General features: G+C 36.3%; 1 protein-coding gene and 1 pseudogene across 2 annotated transcripts in view; both read left to right on the top strand.

Moving 5' to 3' along the window:
• The first annotated feature begins 4694 nt into the window (after positions 1-4694).
• On the top strand, positions 4695-7087 carry LOC127544032 (cyclin-dependent kinase 1-like; annotated as a pseudogene).
• A 4154-nt stretch (positions 7088-11241) lies between these two features.
• Positions 11242-22192, top strand: part of SUMF1 (sulfatase modifying factor 1) — a 100291-nt gene continuing 89340 nt past the window's right edge. Inside the window, exons 1-2 of one of the 2 annotated variants that reach the window (XM_051981154.1) lie at positions 11242-11645; positions 20951-21124. In XM_051981154.1, coding sequence (XP_051837114.1) covers positions 11379-11645; positions 20951-21124 — 441 coding nt within the window. In that variant the 5' untranslated portion in view covers positions 11242-11378. The remainder of the gene's footprint in view (positions 11646-20950; positions 21125-22192) is intronic. The other variant, XM_051981146.1, reaches the window with a different exon arrangement.

The following is a 22192-nucleotide window of genomic DNA, read 5'->3' as shown; positions in this document are numbered from 1 at the left end:
TTGGGGGACAGTCATTGCAATGCAAAGAAAAAGTTCAGAAGGCAACTGAGAGATTGGCTGGATCACAAAGTGGCACAGGTACAGTGAATCTGCAAGGATAGAACAGTTTCTCTCAATTGAATATAAATTCTTTAAAGATAAAGACTGTTTTATTTTGATCTTCCCAGTGCCTGATACATTTTTGGTTCTTAATAAAATTTTTGTGATTCAGTCATTGATATTAAAAAAGGATAAATTATTGTGAAAAATCCCTCTGTCAGTAAAAGAAGTATCTACAAACTCTCTTTGTAGCTCTCCCAAAATATCACATATAAATCAGAAAAGATAATGGGCCAATTAAAGAAAAACTAATGATCTTTTAGAAAGCTCTTCACTAGAATAACTACCTGGATGTTAGATTAATAGATAATTTGTTAGACTATGCAACAGACTCATGAATATTAATTGCCATGAGTTGAAGTCATTGACAATTAAAGTTTTAAACTTTTAAAAATGACCAGGTATATGTTGTTCCCAATTTGCACTGATTGAATTCCAAGTCATTAAAAATTGGATGCTTAAGACTTGAAATTCATTTTCCTATAGAATCAAAAACAGAAATGGTGATTCGATTTCCAGAGGAATATTTTAAACCCATTTAATCCATAATGTAAATACCTTAATCCAAATTCCAAGGCCTTGTGATTCTAGGGGACTAAGAAGAATAAAGAATTTTCCTTAGGCCAAAATTGGAAATATGTGAAAATGTTTTGTCTTTGAAATCTACCCATTTCTCTTTCTGGGCATCTTCACTTCTTTCCAAGATTCCAGTGTTCTCAGGCTACCTCCCACTTAGTTCTCTCCCCTCCCCTTTCCCCCCACCAAAAAAAAAATAATTAATGATTGATTTTTAACTTTTTGAGTTCCAAATTTTCTTTCTGCCTCTAATCACTCCCCTCTCCACTGAGAAAGCAAACAATATGAAATTACTTATAAATGTGAAATCATGCAAAACATTTTCACATTAGCCATGTTGTAAAAGAAATCAAGAAAAATAGGGGAAGTGAAAAAAATATGCTCTAATCCACATTTGGAACTTATCAATTCTCTCTGAAGGTAGATAGCATTTTTCATCACAAGTCCATACTTCTACTTAGGGTCAATACTTTGCTCAGCTCTGCCGAAATATTACATGCTCTAAAATGACTACTTCTCCTAATCCTATGTTCTCACTCAATCAAAATCCTCATTTCTTCATCATAACTGATCTCATACCAACTGATCAGTTGGTAGGAAGAAATCATTCTTATGAAAGAAATGTATATTAATTTGTATATTATGAACACCTTCAAATGTTGTATATTAGCAGTTTTTAAGGGATTAGGCCTTAATTCAAACCAATTATAATGTTATACTAATTAGATAATGTTTCAAAATGAAATGATAAAATAGTATGAAAATGACAAATATTGCATGGATAAATCAGTCATACCTAAGAATCAATAATTAGTTCCTGACCTTATTGGGCAATTAGATGTTAAAGTGAATAGAGTGCTGAGCTTGGAGTCAGGAAGACTTCCCTTTATGAGTTCAAATCTGGTTTCTAAAACTTATTAGCTGTGTGACACTGGGCAAGTCACATAATGGCTTCAGCCCCTCATCTGTAAAATGAACTGGAGAAGAAAGTGGCAAACCACTTCAATATCATTGCCAAGAAAAACCCATAGATATGAAGAAGAATATGTGTATATTTTATTTTTGGAAGAGAACTCCAAGGAGAACTAGTCCATTTACCATACAAATTGGAGATCCTTTCTAAAACATCTCTAATAGATTCTTAAAGGATGGTGGTTGGATTCCTCTAATGGGTCAAGAATTGTCCTAGTTGATGGCAGGAGTCACAGGCAAAAGATGTAAAAAAAGTGTAAAGGTTTTAGATCTGGAAATACTTTTCAACAGTTAAAAATATTAATAAACAGTAAAAAATATTAATAATTTCTGTGAAATTAAGAGGCCTCCTCCAAAGGAGACCCTTAAGCAGAATCTAGATAATCACTTAGACATGTTTTAAGGAAGATTTTTGAATTGGATGGCCTCTAAGGTTCCTCCCAACTGTAAATACTCTGTTCCATCAGGGCAAACCTTTTGTGAAGATTTAGATACTTTCCTCTTGATTCAGCCCCAGACCATGTTAACTATGTTTATTCTCTCATCACACTCTATTATATTGACTTTGCAATGTAGATCTTTTTTTATCCCCATACAAACTGCTTTCTATACTAGTACCCATCTGCTATACTTATATAGTTTGGTGTTTTTTGACCCAGACACAAAAAAGTTACATTTCCCTCTATTCAAATTTCATTTTATTAGATACAGTCACCACTTCAACTGGGTTCATACATTTTGGATCTCAGTTCTATCATCCATTGTATATTAACTTCCTGTTACTTGCAGATTTGATCATAAACAGGACTTTGTTTTAAGGTCCAACTGAGAATAAGAGGACAAATAAAGACCACTGTATGAAGATAATGAGATAAAGATAAAAGATAACAGAAGATGGGGCAGATAAGGGTAAATCTCTAAAGCATTCTACTTGACTGTTTCTTACCTTGTTGCACTTAATCACCCAACATAAAAGATAACAGAAGATGGGGCAGATAAGGGTAAATCTCTAAAGCATTCTACTTGACTGTTTCTTACCTTGTTGCACTTAATCACCCAACAGATTCTATTTCTTTCTCTCTAAATCCTGGATTCCAATTCTTCTGAAGTTCCTTTTTGGTTTTGATCCATTCTCTTCATTAGCAGATAAAACTGAAGCCAGGAAAGGTTGTGACTTGCCCACTGTGTCACATAGGCAGTAGATGCAAAATTAAGATTTGAATCCAGGTCTCTTGATTCTTTCTCCTTTACTGCACTGCTTGCCTAAGACCAGTGGCTTAAGAAGATGAAAACATTGTGTAGCAGAAGCTGATTTTTTTATATATGTCAAGATTTGCCTACATACATTTTGCATGCTAAGAGGGAAGAAAGTACAAATTAAACAAATTGAAGTTTTTGAAAAAGAGAAACACATTGTGACACAAAGTGCTCTTTATCTTATAGTTACATAAATTGGGAAATCACAAATCCCAATTTAACAATTTTATCAATCAGATAATTTCCCTAGAGAATGAATCTTAGATTATCATAGTTAAGAGAGATACTAAATATTGAATTTTTCTAAATTCAATTATTCTAATGCTTTTTTGGTTCTGCATGATTAGATGAAAACACATTTCTTTAAAAGTTTAGACATCTCATTTTGGAAATAGAGTATACAAAAAGATCATCTGAATTAAAAGGAGGGAAAACAATTATATGTGTTTTTATATCTATATCTATATATATGTATGTTTGTATGTATATATCTCCAAATAGAAAACTTCTGGGAAGCAAAGACTTTGGACCTAGAGTCTATCCTGAATAGACAGGCAGAATGACTGTCTCCCTTTGTAATATAATAGGTTCTGGTGTCTAAAAGTAATTTCCCTATTAGCTTATAAGGTGTTAAGATATCCACTAGAAGAGATTCATTCTCCTGGGTCTTGAACAGAGGTAGGATAAGGCATTTTTATATATAATACTAGTTTGAATAGACTATCCTTCTGAAACTATAAATACTGCAATTGTGTTTTAGGAATACTGTCTTAGGAGAAAGACAGTTCAATTGTCATCTGAAAACTGGAAATTAACATGATTGAAGAGAGAATATGTTGTCCAGAGAGAAAAAAAATAAGAAAATTTTGCTGAGAGATTGAGGGAGTTTTATCTTGGGCAATTCTCGAAACATTTTTACTGCTATTCCAAAACAGTTGAACAGTGAGACTATGTTTCCAGATTTAAGAAATTAGCAGATATAGTTGATAGCTAAAGACAACCTGACCTCAGAAGTCCTTTTACTTATTATGCTACATTGTTAAAATATCTAAATGTGTCTTTATATTATTTGTTAAATGGTTAATAAACTATGTAGACAGAAATTTTAATGTTTAATCCCATGAGTTTAAAGGAGTTCATCCTGAGGATGACATAAATGAAAGCTTATAGAAAAAATAGTTTCTTCATTTTATTAAGATGGGGCTCAAAGTTAATTGATTAATGAGAGATTGTGCATGTCTACTACTTTAAGAGGAAAAAGTAGACTTCTAAGAGTTAGTGTGGTGTAATTTTATATCCTCAATGTTTCACAGTATTCTGCACATAGTAGTACTTAGTAAATTTTTATTGGTTATTGACCAGAGGATAGCAAGCAAGCTTTAAAGTGAGGAATCATACTAATAAAAGCTAACACTTACATGGTGCTAAAAGGCTTGCATAAAGCACTCTTTACGTTTGTTATCCCATTTGTACCCAAAAGTTTTGTAAGTTTTGCCTTTTATACATATTTCCTATGTGATCCTGGACATGACTCAGCTTCTTAGTGCTGTAGTCCAGAGATATCAAACTTGTATCCACTAGCAATAAGATATTCTGAAATGAGGCATAAACCAGATTAAAATGTAATTTGGAAATATTGAACAAAATAAATAAAAATACAATAAATACATATAATGCTAATGTATGGCTTTCTAAGTCAATATGTAGTTCCTTTCAGGTTTCTATTTGAGTTTGTTGATACCTGTAGCAGGCCAAGCTGGAACTCTGAAAAGGTATATTTGAAATACAGCATGGTGCCTATGGCTGCGCATGCTCAATGTAATGTAGTGAAGTAATCGTACTGAAGGATTTAAGAGTTGGGGAGGGAGAGAGAATTCTCTGGGCCACAGCTCTCTCAGACAGAGAAGACTTCAGGCTCCAGATTCCAGACTCCATCTTTGACCAACCATGTGGTGGCTCTCCTGCCTCCTTCACTTTTCCACCTAAAGACCAAGGACTCTGGCGATCCCAAGTTCTCCAGAGAGCTAGCTAGGACGTTACAGATAGCACTGTTCAATTCAATTATAGTCTGTGAGACTATAAGTTGTAAAAGTGTCAACTTGAGGGAAGTTGCATACTAAGTTCTTCTCTTTATCAGTGAAAACAAAGCCATCAACATTTCTATTCCCTATCAGAATATAACTTCTTGGTTGCTTTAGAAGCCTGGCTAAGAAATAATAAAATAACAAAGAAGTAGTAGGTAGAGAGGTGGGTGTTTGCTGTAGTTGTTGATTAATGCAGTACCCCATATAATCAATCCAACCCCACCTAAGCTACAGATGAGGGTGTTAACCTTAAAATATCTTACATATATTTCAGGTAGTTTTAGAAAAAGTACTGCCTAAATGTTGCTCTTCACAGGAATCTCATGCCTATATTCTAATAAAACAATCTATTTCAAGGGTTTATATGGCTGGAAAAAATCATTACTTGGTAGACAATATTCTAAAAATGAGCATCTCTATATTTACACTGGTTTTCAGACCATTGAGAAGGATTGTCTTGATTAAGCTTCCGGAAGACAGTTACTTTCATACCCAAATAAGGCATCAAAGACTTTGGTGGACTTTATACAAAATAAATATGTAAGTGCCTTAAGACCGAAAGTTTTTTGGCATTAAAAATATGTATCTAGAGATACTTTAACATGTTGAGTTTGAGCTTAGGCAGTTGAGAAACTGTTACCATTGCTCCTTTGGCCTCATCTTATTTAGTATCACTGAATAACACAAAAATGGAACAAATTGGGGAAAGTTCCTATGATGTATATAAAAGGTGACATAAAAAATGTCAGTCAGGTCAGCCTTGAAAGAAATCATTTTAGAAAATAAGAAGATTGAATACTATAATTTGAATTTTTTTCCTATTCTGAAAGTGCTTCATCATTTTATCAGTCTTAAGGAAGTACTTGTGCAAGATGCTAAACTGTACCTCATTTTAAAATTCCTTTCTCTAAATCTGAAAAAGAAGTTGGATTCTGTCTTTCCTCACCAGTATGTGGATTCTTCACTTGTTAAAAGTTATTTATCCCAAGTTTTATAATCACTAACTTTTGTCATTTAAGAAGAATTCTTCACAGAGATTTGAAATCTCAAAATTTGCTGATATACCTCCTATATACACATAAGATGGTAACATTCTGGCACAGAATATATATATATATATATATATATATGATATAGTCAACCAATATTGGTTGAATTGGCAAGTAAGAAGCTACTTTTCCATGGAGATATGGACATTGATCAACTTTTCAGAATCTTTAGAGCTTTGGGATCCCTAATTATGAAATGTAACCCATGTTGAACCAATGTCAGATCATAAGAGAATGTTCCCCAAGTGGGAACCAGGAAGCCTGGTATTCCATGTCAAAAACCTAGATGAAAATAGCATAAATCTGCTCTCTAAAATGGTTGTCTGTGATTCTGCCAAACAAATTGCTGGCAAAATGACTTTGAACCATCCATATTATAAGGACTCTTTGGCCAGAATAGTAATTTGAGAATCTTTGGAGGGTTCCCTTCCAGCTTTGCTTCTGGCTTTTCAGATATATCACGATTTATTTCCTTCTCACTTAGGTAGCTAAGTAGTCCATAAGATAATATGTGGACTTGGAATCAGGAAAACTTGAATTCATATCTTGCCTCAGGCATTTACTACCTTGGGCTGGTCACTTCATCTCTAATTTTCTCAGTCTTTCATCTATGAAATGATGATAATAAAAGCACCTATCTCCAAGGGTTATTGTGAGGATTAAGTGAGATATTTGTAAAGAAACTGGGTATGTAAATGTTAGGTATTATGGTTATTCTTACCCAGGATCTTCCCTCTTCTTGTCTGGAACATCCTTCTGCCAACCTGCCCCCCCTTCTTCCGTTGGTGAATTCCTTCCAGACCTCTATTTTGGAATCCAAATCTTGGCTGGATATGTGTTGATTATTGGCTTTGCTACCTCTCCCTACTCCCCTATTTCTCTCCCACTACTTTTCATCTCCTTTTTACATATAATCTTCCCCCAGTAAGCACCTTGAGGAGACTGTTTTCTTTCTGCTTGGCTTTTCAGCCCAGTACCTAGTACATAGCAAGCCATATTTTTTTGTCTTCTTGCCTGCTGAATCTGGACTGTCAGATTAAAAAGCTCTAGTTCTCTAACCAAATGCTTCTGGAGCTTTGTATCAAGAATGAATAGTCCTCTTGTATTTTTAAAACTGTCAATATTTGTCTTTATATATGTATTTCCTTTCTTTGTTGCAAAACTGAAGCTGTCCTTGGTTTTTAAAGATATTGTTTAAAATGGTAAATATCATTAAAACTAATAAAGCTCTGTGTAGATCTAATCATTATACTGTTTTGTTTTCTAAAAGTAAAATTATAAATCCAAAAAATATTGTATTGTATACAAAATCTACTCATGACATACTTTTAACTTTAATCTGCATTATCAACATTTTATCAGTTTCTAAATCCTAGACAATCAACAACATAGTAAAATCAAGAGGTAATTTGTAGAGATTTCTCTGAAAATTTAACAGAATCAATTTAAGCTGGTTCTGATAAACTCTGAAGGATGTGTTTTCTCATCGGTGTTAGTACTCTGTGTCATGGCAGACTACAATCCACCCATGCTTTTTTAAAATTTAATTTAATTTAATTAAAAAAATTTAATTTTTTAAATGCTAATTTTTATTTTTAATTTTTATTTAATTTTTTTAATTTGAAATTCTGGTCCATATTTTTCTTTCTTCATTTTATTATTCAATTAACAAATATTTTCTCTCCTTTGTACCCCACCTCCTGATTTAAAAGAAAAAGAAAAACAAAGTGCATAGTCAAGCAAAACAATTTCCCACATTGTCCTGATTCAAAAATATGTCTCATTTTGTATCTTGAATCCATTACCTCTTTGTCAGGTGAAGGACATCTAATTCACCTTCAGTCTTCTGGAAGCATTATTAATCAACATATGGATCAGAGTCCTTATATCTTTCAAAGCTATTTGTCTCTATGATATTATTGTATAGATAGTTTACCTGGTTCCTGGATCAAAAAGAACAAATGAAACACTTTTAATTACATAACTTTTTAAAAAATTGCACCAATAAAATCAATACAACAGGATTAAAAAGGCATGGATTTGGAAAAAAATTTACATTCAATATCTCTGAAAAAAATCTAAATATAACTTACAATATCTACAGAGATATCCCAGAAAAGTAGAAAATTAAAAATGATTGCCTAGAAAACAAGAGCTCAAAAGACATCAATGGTTTTGAAGAAAACAAAAATTATTGATAACTAGCCAAAAAGTATTCAAAATTACTCATAGCTAAAAAAAAAAAAAAAAAAAGCAAATTAAAAATTACCCTATACACATCCTGCATTGGAAAGTTGTTTTGCTTAACTAGCCAAATTTGTTATAAAGGATCTGCTTTTTTCCTCTTTAGCTGTGTGGGGGAGTGGAAAGTAAAAAGAGAAGGAGTCGTGTTGCTTTCCACCCCTAAAGAAAACCAGAAAAAATAAAAGAAAGCGAGTCATTGAAATGTTTGTGAAATGCATTGAGAACAGAAGGAAGGTCAGAAGTGTTAGGGATCACAGCCCCAACTTCCAACTGGAATAGGCCTTATGTGACCACACTGCCTGTTCACTTGAAATGGCAAAGAAGGTCAGCTATGAGGGGCGAGAGCCAGGGTGGTGTAAGATTCAGTTTATTACAAAGACTGCAGGTGTTTTTTATCATCTTGGTGCTTGTTTCTAGTTACTACTTCATACATAATCACATTCTAGCCTACAGTAGGTACATGATTCTCTACAGGAAGCTACACATAGGTATGCTGTGTGCATTCCTTTCCTAATAAGGATATTCAAGGTACTCCTCTCTAATGTCCATCATGCCTCTCCTGGGAACTGCCACGTTGCTCCTTTGGGTGGGACCCTCTTCCTCCCAGCACCATCTTGTTCATCCTTACAAGGCTACCCTCAGATTACCTGAGCCATGCCCTGTGTGATGTCCAAGGCTGGGGGGGTAGGGGGGGAAGGAAGGCAAGCTCTCTTACACAGAAGGAATAACCAAGTAAGACAGCTTTGAATGCAATGTCGAATTAATTACATGCTTTAAAAGAAAAGCAAGCTTTATGTAGTAGAAATTAATATTTTTATGTAAAATCCTCTTTCTGTTCTAATTATATATGGAATAATTATTCTAATTTATGATTATTAAAAATTAAAAAGTGGAAAAAAATCACCTTATGTTCATCAGCAAGTTAATAAGCATTCATTAAACACCATCTATGTGCCAGGCATTGTGCTAATATATCCAGGAGTGATATGACAAACCTATTATTACCTGTGGGAAAACAGACATGCTATTTTGCTGCTTAAGGAGCTTTGAATTATCTTTAAAATAATTAGGATATACAAGAGACAATAGAAAGAGCACTGGATTTGGAATAGGATGACCTAGGTTTGTACCTGGATTGTGACACTCATTATCCAGGAGAAGATGATCACATGATCTCTTAACTTCTTTGGTTTTCAGTTTCTTCACCTGTAAAATATGGGAATTGGACTATATGATGTCTATGGTCCCCACTAACTTTAAAGCTATGATCCTACAAAATAAAAGTAAAAGTTAAATTGTTCATATGCTTTGACCCAAAGATTCCATTTCAGAGACTATATATTGAGGAGGTCAGTGATGCCAAGAAAAGACTAACATGTATAAAAAACATTCAATGTATAATTTATAACCAAAAGATGGAAACCAGAGATATTTCTATTAGGGAGGAATGGCTTCACAAATTAAGTTAAATTAATTCAATGCAATGTTCATGCTCTATAAGGGATGAAAGGAAGGTATCACATTATAGATATAAAGTTTATCTAATCTTGAGGAAGAAGTAATTGTGAGATTCTGAGGACCTAGATTGTCTTTTGCCTCTTTTTGTATACCCCAGGTTTAGCACAGTGCCTGATATAATTGTTGTTGTCCAATTATTTCATATTCCTTGTGACCTCATTTGGAGTTTTCTTGGCAAAGATATTGGAATGGTTTGCAATTTTCTTTTCCAGCTCATTTATAGAGTGGAAACTGAGGTAAACATGATTAAATGACTTGCCCAGGGTCACAGAAGTAGCAAATATGTGAGGTTAGATTTGAACTCAGAAATATGAGTTTTCCTGACTCCAGTAGCAGTGCTCTATCCTCTTTTCCATCTAGCTGCCCTAACATTTCAGTTAGAAATTAACTTTATTTAAATTTTGAGTTCTACATTTTCTTTCTCCCACCAGCTCCTCTCCCACCCATTTGAGAAATCAAATAATATGGTAACATAATGTAAAGTCATGTAAAACAATTCTCATATTTGCCATACTGAAAAAAATAAAGCAAGTGAAAAAATCTGCTTCAATCTACCCTGAGGTTATCCGTTGTCTCTGAAGGTGGATAGCATCTTTCATCACCAGTCTTTTGGAACTGGCTAGTTCATTACATTAATAAGAGCGGCTAAGTCTTTCATTATTTATTGTTGTTATAATATTACTGTTACAATCTTGGTTCTGCTCATTTCATAAGTTTCCCTAAATTCTAGTTAAAGGTTAATAAAAATAAAGCTGTGATTTCCCCCTATCCAAACATCTGAAATCTTCCCATGGATCAGGTCCCCAAATTAATTAGTCTTGAGTTAGCAGTTCTGGATTTGAACCCTGATTTTGCCGCTACTTGTGTGGCAAGGACTGTCATTTAACTTCGCTGGGCCTGTTTCCTGTGCCACTCACTAAACATTTGTTAAATGTCCGGTATGTGCTAGGCATTGTACTGAGTACCCGGGATACAATTAAAAAAAAGTCTTTGCTCCAAAGGAAGCACAGTCTGACGACAAATTGCTGACGATTACTATAGATAAGACACGTAAAGAATAAATGGAAATAATTAGCTGAGGAAAGACACTAGAATTGGGGGAGGGAATCAGGGATGAATTCTGTACAAGGTGGACTTTTAATGGGTCTTAGAAGGACACCACTCTAGCTGTCATTGATTCAATGACTCAGTTGTTTCATCTCTAAAGTGGGAGCAGGCGAGGTGTAGAAGTGGGTTGCGCTTGATCTCTCAGCCCCCCAGCTCTCCGTGGGGACGCGGGACTCCAGCTGAAGCAGGCCAGAGCTTATGCTCGACGCTCTCCCGGCCAAGGCTCCTTATAGCTATTTTCACTCTTCCTCAGAATTTGGCCAATCGCTATATATATTTCTCTGGCACCCGCTTCGGGACCTACACAGGGATCGTTTTTCTTAAATAGCCAGAAGGGCCCGTAGAGTGCGGAGAGGGACCTCACACTCTTAGGCTGATCTTCGAAGCTCGGACAAGAGCTCGCACGCCTGCGCCGTCGGGAGAGGGGTCGGGCCCACGTGACCTCACGCGGTCACATGGCTCTTCAGACAACATGGCTGCGCCCGGATCGGGGCTGACTCGGCCACGCCGGGTGCCGCCGCCTCTGCTCCCGCTGCTGCTGCTGGTGATCCTTGGGGCGCTGGGGACGGCCCAGGGCCTAGGCTCGGAGGCCGGACCTGCCGCAGGCGATGGGGCCCACGCGGCGGGGACGTGCGGCTGCGGCACTCCCCAGCGTCCCGGATCGGCGGCACACAGATACTCTCGGGAAGCGAATGTGGCGGAGCGGGCCTCCTCCGAGCGACCGGTGCTGCCCCTGCAGGTCGGCACTAGGGGGGAGGGGGGCCCCGGGTCTGGGCGGGCTGGAGAGCGCGTGTCCTGTAGGAGAGACTCGGGAGCTTCCGAGGTTCCCCGGGGGCTGGGATCAGGCTGGCCTTTGGCTCCCGCGGTCGCAGTGGCGCGCGCGTACCCGTCTGGGAAGAGAACATCTCCACGCAGTCTAGGCCGCGGGGAGAGCCGGATTTGGAGTCGGAACACCCGATTTCCAATCTCAGCTTCGCGTCTGCCTACGTATTGTGGCCTTGGGCCTCGTTTTCCTCTGTAGATCTCGGGGTTGGAGCGGGTGACCTGAGATGCTTGTCAAGCATCTGAGATCGCGCCCGACAAAGCCCGGACTCCGCATCCCGCGAAGCACCGGCGAGGCTTTGTCCTGACCTGGTTAATTTGCAGAATCCTGGGGCGTGGCTTGCAGTCTCCTGCGCGGTCCGGATCAGCCCGAGTTCCCGTAGAGGAGCTTGTGACGCCTGGTTTTGGGGCGATGAGGTTCTGGTTTCCAGCAGCATCGCGGTGCAGGTGGCCCTCCTCAAGTTCACATTCTAATGAATGGAACTGACCTTGAGCCGGCTGCTTAGTCTTTTAGGACTTGGGTTTCTTTACCTGAAATGAGGGATTTCATGGCATAGCTGAAGAAGTGTTGAATTTGGAGGATGTCTCATCCAGCTCTAAATATAGAGGAGGGGTCCCAGTTTGAAGGACGTTTTAGAGCATCCTACATATTATTATCATTCTATGGGGCCTGAATGTTCATCTGGATCAGTCATTTCCATAGCAGTTGTGGCTTTCTCAACCATTAGGAACTTTGAATGTTCAAGAGGCATCTGCCCTTCTGTTCCTTGGGGAGTTAATAAAATATATTTGCTGATTCCTTTGGGAAGTAATCCAGGGATTTCATAGAAATGAAAACTTTTTAATGTTTGTCATAATGGGGAAGTTAAATAAATAGCATGACCTATTATTGGCTTGACAGACTTGGATTTTATTTCCTTCGTGTTTCATGTGGTGGTTGATGACTTTCAGCCCTGAAGTCTTCAAGGATATGTAACTTAGTGGTCTTTGGTAATAGCTGTCATTTCTTAAGGTTTGTGAAGTGCTTATTAATATTTCTTCTGTGAGGTGAGGACTCCAGTGCTTATTAATATTTCTTCTGTGAGGTGAGGACTCCAGGTATTATCCTTTTTTATAGATGAAGGAATGGAGATTCAGGGAAGTTAGGCAGCTGTCTAAGGTATTGATAGATTGCTTGAACAGTAGTATTTTTTCCAAGTTGTTTTTCTTTTGTAAAAATTAGTCTGTTGTAAGGTTACTGTGGACTTACTTTGAAACTTCTTCTGCCACTTATTATTGCAGTGAGTCAGATGTATTTATCAGTGACCATGTTTGGTATTTCTTGTACTAGACATTTTTCTCAGGTTTCTTCCAACTTTAAAGCCTTATGTAACTTGTGATTGATTATTCCTAGGCTCCTAACATTAAATGGAATAACACCAATGTCTTCATGACCTGGAATTTGCCCTAAAGGATCTCTATCTACGATTTAAGAAGATCTCCATGAACTTGGATAGGAAAAAAAAAAAAAGCATCTTGTTTTTACTAACTTAGGAAATTTGACAATTACTTAAAAATCTTGTTCTGTACAAGCATTCATAATTTTCACCAGATTGCCAAAGGGGTTCCTGCCACAAAAAAATTTAAGAACCCTTAATCTAAGGAGTGGTACCCTCTTCAGTTTGGTTGAGTGGTGAACTTGTGATAAGTGACTTATAAAAGAAGTGAAGATTTATAAGATGCTTCCCTTGCCCTAAAGGAACCAGGATTCTTATTGGAAAGATATAACATACACTTTAATTCATTCTTTTAACAAAAATGCCAACCAGCTGGTTGGATCATTATGACGTTAATAAGATTACACATTAAGATTACTAGTAAATCATATTTAGGATACCAGGATAATTTTTTTAATGGAAGAATAGATAACTGAGTTTTTCAGCTGTTTATTTAGAAAGTAAGAACTTGGTCAAGATAAAGACTTTTCCATTTGTCCTTTCATTAGTAAAGTCATTAATAGTACTGTGTTAACATTTATAATGTATTAAGAGACTATTAGTGAGGGGAAAAGGAAATAAAACTTGAATTGTAACCTATGAGGTGCCATAAGTAGGCTAGTTTTCTGTGTAGAGAAGTTTTGGAAAGTAGGGCACTGTATATGCCCGTGTGGACAGCTAGGTGTTGGAAGTGGATAGAGTGCTCGGCCTAGAATTGGGAAGATTCATTTTCCTAAGTTCATATCTGACCTCTGACACTTTTTAGCTGGGTAATTTTGGGCAACTCACTTAACCTTATTTATTTCATTTTCATCATCTGTAAAAATTATCTGAAAAAGAAAATATCTTTGCCAAGAAAACCCCAAATGGGGTCCAGAAGAGACAGGTACTACTGAAAAATGACTGACCCAATAAAAATGTGCCTGCTTGCTTTAAAAGAAGACTTTGGCAGAAAACATCGGAAAACTCTGATAGAAAGCTTCGTTTTAAATAAAGCCAATCAAAGTATATCATTGTTAAAATGATCTTGAGTTGATTACAAATTCTAGTACTTTGTAACAAGACAGGCCCCTTTTGTTATTTCAAACTTAAGAAATTTCTTAGCATAGTAGCTCTATTCAAGAGACAAAAGTTGAGGACAATGAATATGCATGACTGCATATTTGTACTAAAATCAGATTTTACTGTCAATGAACTTTCCCTCTTCTATAAGTTTTCTTTAAAGCCCAAGTTTGAAATAAAACTTGCCCTTGAATCTTCCCTGAATTTTCCATATTGGGATAATTTCCCTTTTTAACTCCTCCAATCTTAAATATAATTGCATTTTACTTAAATTATTTCTGTGCATTTTTCATTTTCCTAGTACACTCTTAAGCCCTTCCAGGGTAGAACCTTTGTATTAGCTTAATGCCTTGCATAAAATACACGTTTGAATGAATGAATGCATTGATATCTTTCTTTGGTATTAGCTTTGATGAAAAGCAGGTCTCAGAAACTAACAAGGAAATGACATCTGTGTGCGTCCCTTTTTAAGCACTTAAAACCTAGTTCCCATTTGTAGACATGTTCATTCTGGTCCTAGGTAAATTGTTTTGATTAGTCTGTTTTTTTTTTAATGTTACTGGAGATAGTCTAGTCTGTGTTTTGCTTGTCCCTCTAAAATTGCAACAAGACAAGAAGAAGGTTAATGTTCATTGAGCGAGCCATAGAGATAGAGATGGAGAGAAGAGAGAGTGAGGGAGAGAGAAGAGGATTAGAGTCTAACTATTCCTATCATAACCCATTTAAAGTCATGTCCTCTGCTCTGCTTGCTGATGCTGAATGTTTCTTGTCATTCATTTTCAAAAGGGACCAATAACATCACAGGGTGATGTCTTGTGAGTGATTTGGATTGAAGTGAAACAGTTTTACAAAGCCATCAGTCTCACTCTCTGTTCCAGAGTCATTGAAATATAGTGGCAAGACAAAAGTTGGGTCTAAGATGCATCTTCAATGTGTAACCAAGCTCTGAGCCTCCATAGAGCCTTCCTCAGCCTCCTTTACAGTCATTGGAACAAATGGTTCTTCTCTGCCCATTCTTCTAAAAGTCTTCCCACGTTTGGGGCAAACATCCCCTTTGCTCACAGACAGGTTTGAGGTATGTTGGTTTCCTCAAACTGGTTTAGCTTATCTATTGAGACAGTGTTACTAAGGTGTGGCCACTGCATATGTTACAGCAAGTGGATAGCAAATGTGGATGAGCTGCCCAGAAAAGTCTTGGGAAGCCCTCACATCAGAGATGCTAGTCTTCCCTGTATACCCCATGTATCTCTGAGAGAGAAGAAGGAAGAGATTTATAAAATGTCTGTGTTTTGGGTTTGATTGCCAGCTCCTATAATTCTCAAGGATGTGTCACTGGGCAATAGTAATATATCATATCAGTAACCCTTTGAAGTGTCCCCATTTTACAGAGACTGAAGAAGACTAAGTGACTCGCCTATAGCCACACTGCTTGGATCTGAATCTTGGTCTTTCCGATTTTATATCCAGTACTCTAATCACTGCACTGGGCTGCCTCTCAAGACTAAATTTTTTTTTAATTAATTTTTTTTTAATGTTAAACATGTATAATTCTTCAGTACATATTTCCAGAAATATGCTGCATAAGAAAAATCAGATCAAAAAGAGAAAAAAGGAAAAAGGAAACAATGCAAGCAAAAAAAAAAAAAAAAAAACAACAAAAAGAGTGAAAATATTATGTTGTGATCTATATTCTGCTCCCATGGTTCTCTCTTTGGTTGTAGATGGCTCACTTAATCACAACTCCATTGGAATTGATCTGAATCATTCAAGACCAAATCTTAAACATGGCTGACCTGTTGTTTCAGTATCTGTAGAATGGGCATCATAAATACTTGGACAACTTAGCTTATGGAGTTGTAGGGAAAGCACTTTGTGAGCTGTTAATATTGCTATTTATGTTGTTTCAATATCTGTAGAACAGACATCATAAATTTATGGGCAACTTAGCTCATAGAGTTGTAGAGAAAGCACTTTGCGAGCTGTTGATATTATTACTAATGGGGTTGATTTTATATATATATATATATATGTGCCTCCTTTTTTTCCAAGTCACTATAAAGCTTGAATGGGAAAACAGGATTTCTTCTCTTACCTCAGTCATTCATAAATCTGACTTGAATGAAAAGTCCCAGGATGGGGTGGGCAGAGGGAGCTCTCTTCCCATTTGAATTCTTGGGGGAATATTACTGCTGACTTGCTGGCTGGAAAAAGGAATTGAGAGTTTCATGTATTGTAACAGCTGCCTTCGGCAAGGCTTGACTACAGACCCTGTCAAAGACTTTTTGTTGTTGAGTTGTTCAATGGAGTTCTGACTCTTCATGACTCCATGACCTGTACTCCAGGCTTTTGTATCCTCCAGTATCTTAAGAAATCTGTACAAGTTCATGTTCATGATATTGTCTATCTCCTCTACTTTTTTCCTTTTGCTTTCAATCTTCCTCAACATCAGGATCTTTTCCAATGAGTCCCATCTTTTCATTATGTGGCTAAAGTATTTAAGCTTCAATGTCAGTATTTAATTTTCCACTGAATTACCTAAATTAATTTTTTAAAATATTGCTGTTTTGATCTTGCTGTTCAAGGGACTCAGAAATGCCAAAGACTACTTGTTGCTTATCATGTCTCTTCAGAATATTTTTAAATTTGTAAGGTGGGATAACATTGACTTCATTAGTTCAATTTGAGAAGCATATTTTTATCAGAGTAGAGCAGGTTATTTTTATCTTCAACCTTTACAATGGAAAATTGTCTTCTGTAGCCTTATTTCTTCAATAAAAGAAAAAAAAATGAGGACAGGAGGCCACAGTGGAATTCTTTAAAATTGTTGATATTCACCTTCCAGCAGGAGGAGATAAGGGGACAAAACTAGGTAATTTAAAAAACTCTATTAAATTAAATGGGCACATCTTTCTGTTGACTTCACTTTTGAGCTGAAGAATTGACAGCTATTCTCACAATAGGACCTATTTTTCTTCTAGAGGAAGTATTTTTTTTTTTTTTTTGCATTTTTTTTTATTATAACTTTTTAGTGACAGAACATTTGCATGTTTTTTTTTTTTTTTTTTTTTACAACATTATCCCTTGCACTCACTTTGGTTCCGATTTTTCCCTTCCCTCCCTCCACCTCCTCCCCTAGATGGCAGGCAGTCTTATACATATTAAATATGTTATATTATATCCTAGATATAATATATGTACAATATACATGCAGAATTGTACAGTTCTCTTGTTGCACAAGAAGAATTGGATTCAGAAGATAAAAATAACCTGGGAAGAAAAACAAAAATGCAAATAATTTACACTCATTTCCCAGTGTTCCTTCTTTGGGTGTAGCTGCTTCTGTCCGTCAATGATCAATTGGAACTGAATTAGATCTTCTCTTTGTTGAAGATATCCACTTCCATCAGAATACATCCTCATACAGTATTGTTGTTAAATTATATAATGATCTCCTGTTTCTGCTCATTTCACTCAGCATCAGTTCATGTAAGTCTTTCCAAGCATTCCATAACATTCATTTACCACAATTTACCCAGCCATTCTCTAATTGATGGGCATCCACTCAGTTTCCAGTTTCTAATCACTACAAAAAGGGCTGCCACAAACATTCGTGCACATACAGGTCCTTTTCCCTTCTTTAAGATCTCTATGGGATATAAGCCCAGTAGTAACACTGTTGGATCAAAGAGTATGTACAGTTTGATAACTTTTGGGGCATAATTCCAAATTTCTCTCTAGAATGGTTGGATTCATTCACAACTCCACCAACAATGCATCAGTGTCCCAGTTTTCCTGCATCCCCTCCAACATTCATCATTATTTTTTCCTGTCGTCTTAGCCAATCTGACAGGTGTGTAGTGGCATCTCAGAGCTGTTTTAATTTGCATTTTTCTGATCAATAGTGATTTGGAACACTTTCATATGAGTGGAAATAATTTCAGTTTTATCATCTGAAAATTGTCTGTTCATAGCCTTTGACCATTTATCATTTGGAGAATGGCTTGATTTCTCATAAATTAGAGTCAATTCTCTATATATTTTGGAAATGAAGCCTTTATCAGAACCTTTAACTGTAAAAATGTTTTCCCAGTTTGTTGTTTCCCTTCTAATCTTGTTTGCATGTGTTTTGTTTTTACAAAGGCTTTTTAATTTGATATAATCAACATTTTCTATTTTGTGATCAATAATGATCTCTAGTTCTTCTTTGGTCACAAATTCCTTCCTGGAGCAAGTATTTTTTACCCCTCCTTTAAATACTTTCTAAAATTTCATTGGTTTCTTTTTAAACTAATTTTTAAGCTTTTATATTATAGTGTTTTCCAATTTTTTTTTTTTTAATGTGGGGTGAGAAAGGTAAAGCTAATGTAAGAGAAATCTGAGTTTTTAAGGACTGAAGAGTTTTATAAATATGTGAAAGAATTGTAGACTTAGTTTTTATTATATTAGGGCCTTATAACACTATTTGAATTTTTACGTGAAGACCTCTAGTTTTGGGGAATCATCTGCTTGCTAAGGTGGTCTGTTATACATGCTGCATTCTCTAGCTATTAGGAAATTTGTTTTTAAATCAAAGTTAAATTTGCTTTTTTGTTTTATCTTTCTAGTGTTCTTAGTTCTCAGAATCTATGCTACACAGCTGTGTACTTAGGGGATAGTATTATATCGAGGTCCTTGCTTGTATTTTGCATTGAAGATAGATTGATTTAGTGGTCAGTTTCTTAATATTGTATGTTAATAGGTCATGTTATTTCAAGATTCTAATGTTGACTCTAATAATACCTATTTCCTAAAGATCCCTGGTCATCTTACATGCATGTGTTTTGGGAGGCTAAAATGTGAAGTAGATGAATCCAAATTATCATATACTGAGACTCAGTGGAATAACTCTCTAATTTTTCTGTTTCCTTTTCAGAATTATTAATGATGTTTCTCCCTCTTCTCTCCCTTTCTACTTAAACTCATATTTCCTCTTAATTTCCCTTAGTTTCTGTCCAGGGTATCACTGTTATCTATCTATATCTATATCTATATCTATATCTATATCTATATCTATATCTATATCTATATATATCTCCTAGGTTCAAAATTTAGAAGTCACATTCTTCCCTTCTTTCTCACTAAATCCACATATCCAATCAGTTGCTAAATCTTGTTGCTGTATTTCCTAAATAGATACATATTTCTTCTAATGCACATCAAAACATTCCAGTTCAGACCCTTAGCATGAACTATTGTCATTGGCTCTCTAATTGTCTTCCCTATATCCAGGTCCTCCCCTCTCTGGTCCGTCTCTCACATAGCTGCCAAAGTAGTATTTCCTGCCTTTTACTCCGCACCTTGGTTCTGTCTCTTTTGTCCATCATTTAAAAAGAAAAATGGTATTTCCAAAGCATGGTTTTACTCATGTCCCATCCCTGCTTAAGAACTTTCATTAGCTTTTCATTGTTTCTAGGATCAAATCTAAACTCCTATCTTTGACATTCAAAAGCCCTCCACAAATATCTGTCTCTCTCTTTCTCTGTCTGTCTGTCTCTGACTCGGTGATTCTGTCTTTCTCTGTCTTTGCTTTCCTTCCATATTCTCCTACTTACTGTTTGGTGAACATAACATTCAGTTTCCTATTTCTATTTCTGTATACATAGCCTGTTCCCCTTCATGCTGGGAATCCTCTCCCTCCTTGTCCTTACCTCTTAAAGCCTTCATTCCCTCAAAAGCTCAGCTTATCTGCCACCTCTTTAAAAAAAGCCATTCTCGATTTCTTCCCCCTTTCCCTTCAACATTTGGCATATATTTTGTGCCACTTGTATTTAGTCTTCTGTGAACATGCTGTGTACTCTCAGTAGAAAGTAAGAACCTTGAGGATGGAATTATTTTTATTTTTGTCTTGGTTATCTTCAGGTCCCAGCACAGTGCCTGATAAATTGCCATTTAATAAATGCTTTCCATTAATTGCTTGTTTGCTGAGTAAGTGGGAGTAGAAATTGAACTCTTAACTGCTAGTTTATTCAACAAATGAAACAAAATTCTCCTGCTATGATCATATCCTGTTTTTTAATGTTAATAAATGAGTGGTTTTGGGGTTCTTTGTCCTCTTCCTTCCCCCAAATCTCCCAGTATCCCTTATTCTTAACTTCCTGAGCAGTAACATTAGGGGACTGAACTAGTTTAGAAGGGTTCCTTCCTGCCCTACATTATATTAGAAAGATTTCAACAATTTAGCATTAACATAGCATTCATTACTTTCCATGACTCCCTCATTACCCTAAAAGATTTGGCAAATAAAATGTTCCATTCAAAATGACTTGGGGACACAGATATGAAATTATTCTACCTCTGCTAAGTCATTTAGAGTGTTTCTGAGGAAGAATCTATAGCGTTATAATGAAAGGACTCATTTTCTAAGAAGTCTTCACTTCATGTTGATTTGTGGCATTTAAGAATGACATTATTAATTGAAGGAGAGACATCTTAATCTCCTATTCATGGGATCATAGAGGTTGAGCTAAAAGTGTAACACTTTCTTTTATAGTTGAAGATATTGAGGTCCAAAGAAGTACAGGGACTCTAAGGCTACATAGTCAGGCATGGTTGGACCCAGTGAGTTTTGATGAGAAATGTGGTCCTTTTCCTCCTGCGCAGTGAAATGATAGCACAACTTTTCCCTAATTTTTTCTCTCTTTTCCAGATGGCCCACATCCCTGCGGGTATATTTACAATGGGCACAGATGATCCTCAAATAAAGCAGGATGGGGAAGGACCTGCCAGAAGGGTCCGAATTAACTCCTTTTACATGGATTTGTATGAAGTCAGTAATGCTGAATTTGAGAAATTTGTGAACTCCACTGGCTATGTGACAGAGGTGGGTACCCAATTCCTTTAAAGTGCCTTTAAAAGTGGTTTAATTCTTTGGAGTGGGAAAACCAGACAATGAGATGGCAGTCATCCAGGGGTCATGAACTGCTTCTGAGTCAGTAGAGAGTGAATAAAACAAAGACGCCTTTCCTGCAAAAGAAAGAAGGGCAGAGAGACTCAATTTGCTGTTCTATCAGGGAATAACATCTATAGCTTCAAGATGCCCCTTGAAAAGCTTGAGCTGCTTATTATGAATTCTAATCACAATACTTTGACGATTCTCTTAATTTTCATAATACTGCTAATAATAATTGTAGCTCTTTGTATATTGTATATTGTAATAAATTGTAGCTTTAGAGTTTCCCAAAGTACTTTTCTCACAACAACCCTGTTAGATGGATGGCACAGAGGCATCAAGGGGATACAGTAGGTAAAACATTAGCTTGGAGTCAGGAGATCTGAGTTCAAATGTGACTTCATTCACATGGCATTCAAGGTAACTCTGGACAAAATCATTTAACCCTGATTGCGTCCCCTTGATGGGGGGAAAAAGATATCACAAATGTCATTCCATTGCTTTTTTGACAGGTAGGAAACTTTAGCTTGTGCTTACGGACTTCGTAGTTTCCAGTGAAATAAATAGGAAGTGTTAGAGCTAGGGCTCCACAAAGGTCTTGTGACTGTAAATTTGGCTTTCTTTCCTCTCACCCTTCTATCCTCTTTTAAAAATTAATGTCCTTCTCTTTTTAATAGTAATTGTTTCCTAATATACTTTTCTTCCTTCTTTTTTCCCTTCAACCTCTAGAGACAGCTGGTTGGCACAATGGATAGAGCTCTGGACCTGGAGACAGGAATACCTGAGTTCAAATCCAATTTCAGATATTTATTGGCTATGTGATCTTGTGCAAGTAACTTAACCACCATTTTTCTTGGTTCCTTTAGCTATGAAAAAAGGATAATAATGATATCTATCTCCCAGGGTTGTTGTGAGGATTTCATGAGATTTGTAAATGTTTAGCATAGTTCCTGACCCATAGTAGGTACTTAATAAATCCTAGTTTCATTCTTCTTCCTA

This window comes from Antechinus flavipes, chromosome 1 (genome assembly GCF_016432865.1).
Source record: "Antechinus flavipes isolate AdamAnt ecotype Samford, QLD, Australia chromosome 1, AdamAnt_v2, whole genome shotgun sequence".
Taxonomy (NCBI): Eukaryota; Metazoa; Chordata; class Mammalia; order Dasyuromorphia; family Dasyuridae; genus Antechinus; species Antechinus flavipes.
The sequence above is the reverse complement of the archived record's forward strand: the minus strand, read 5'-3'. Positions and strand labels throughout refer to the sequence as shown.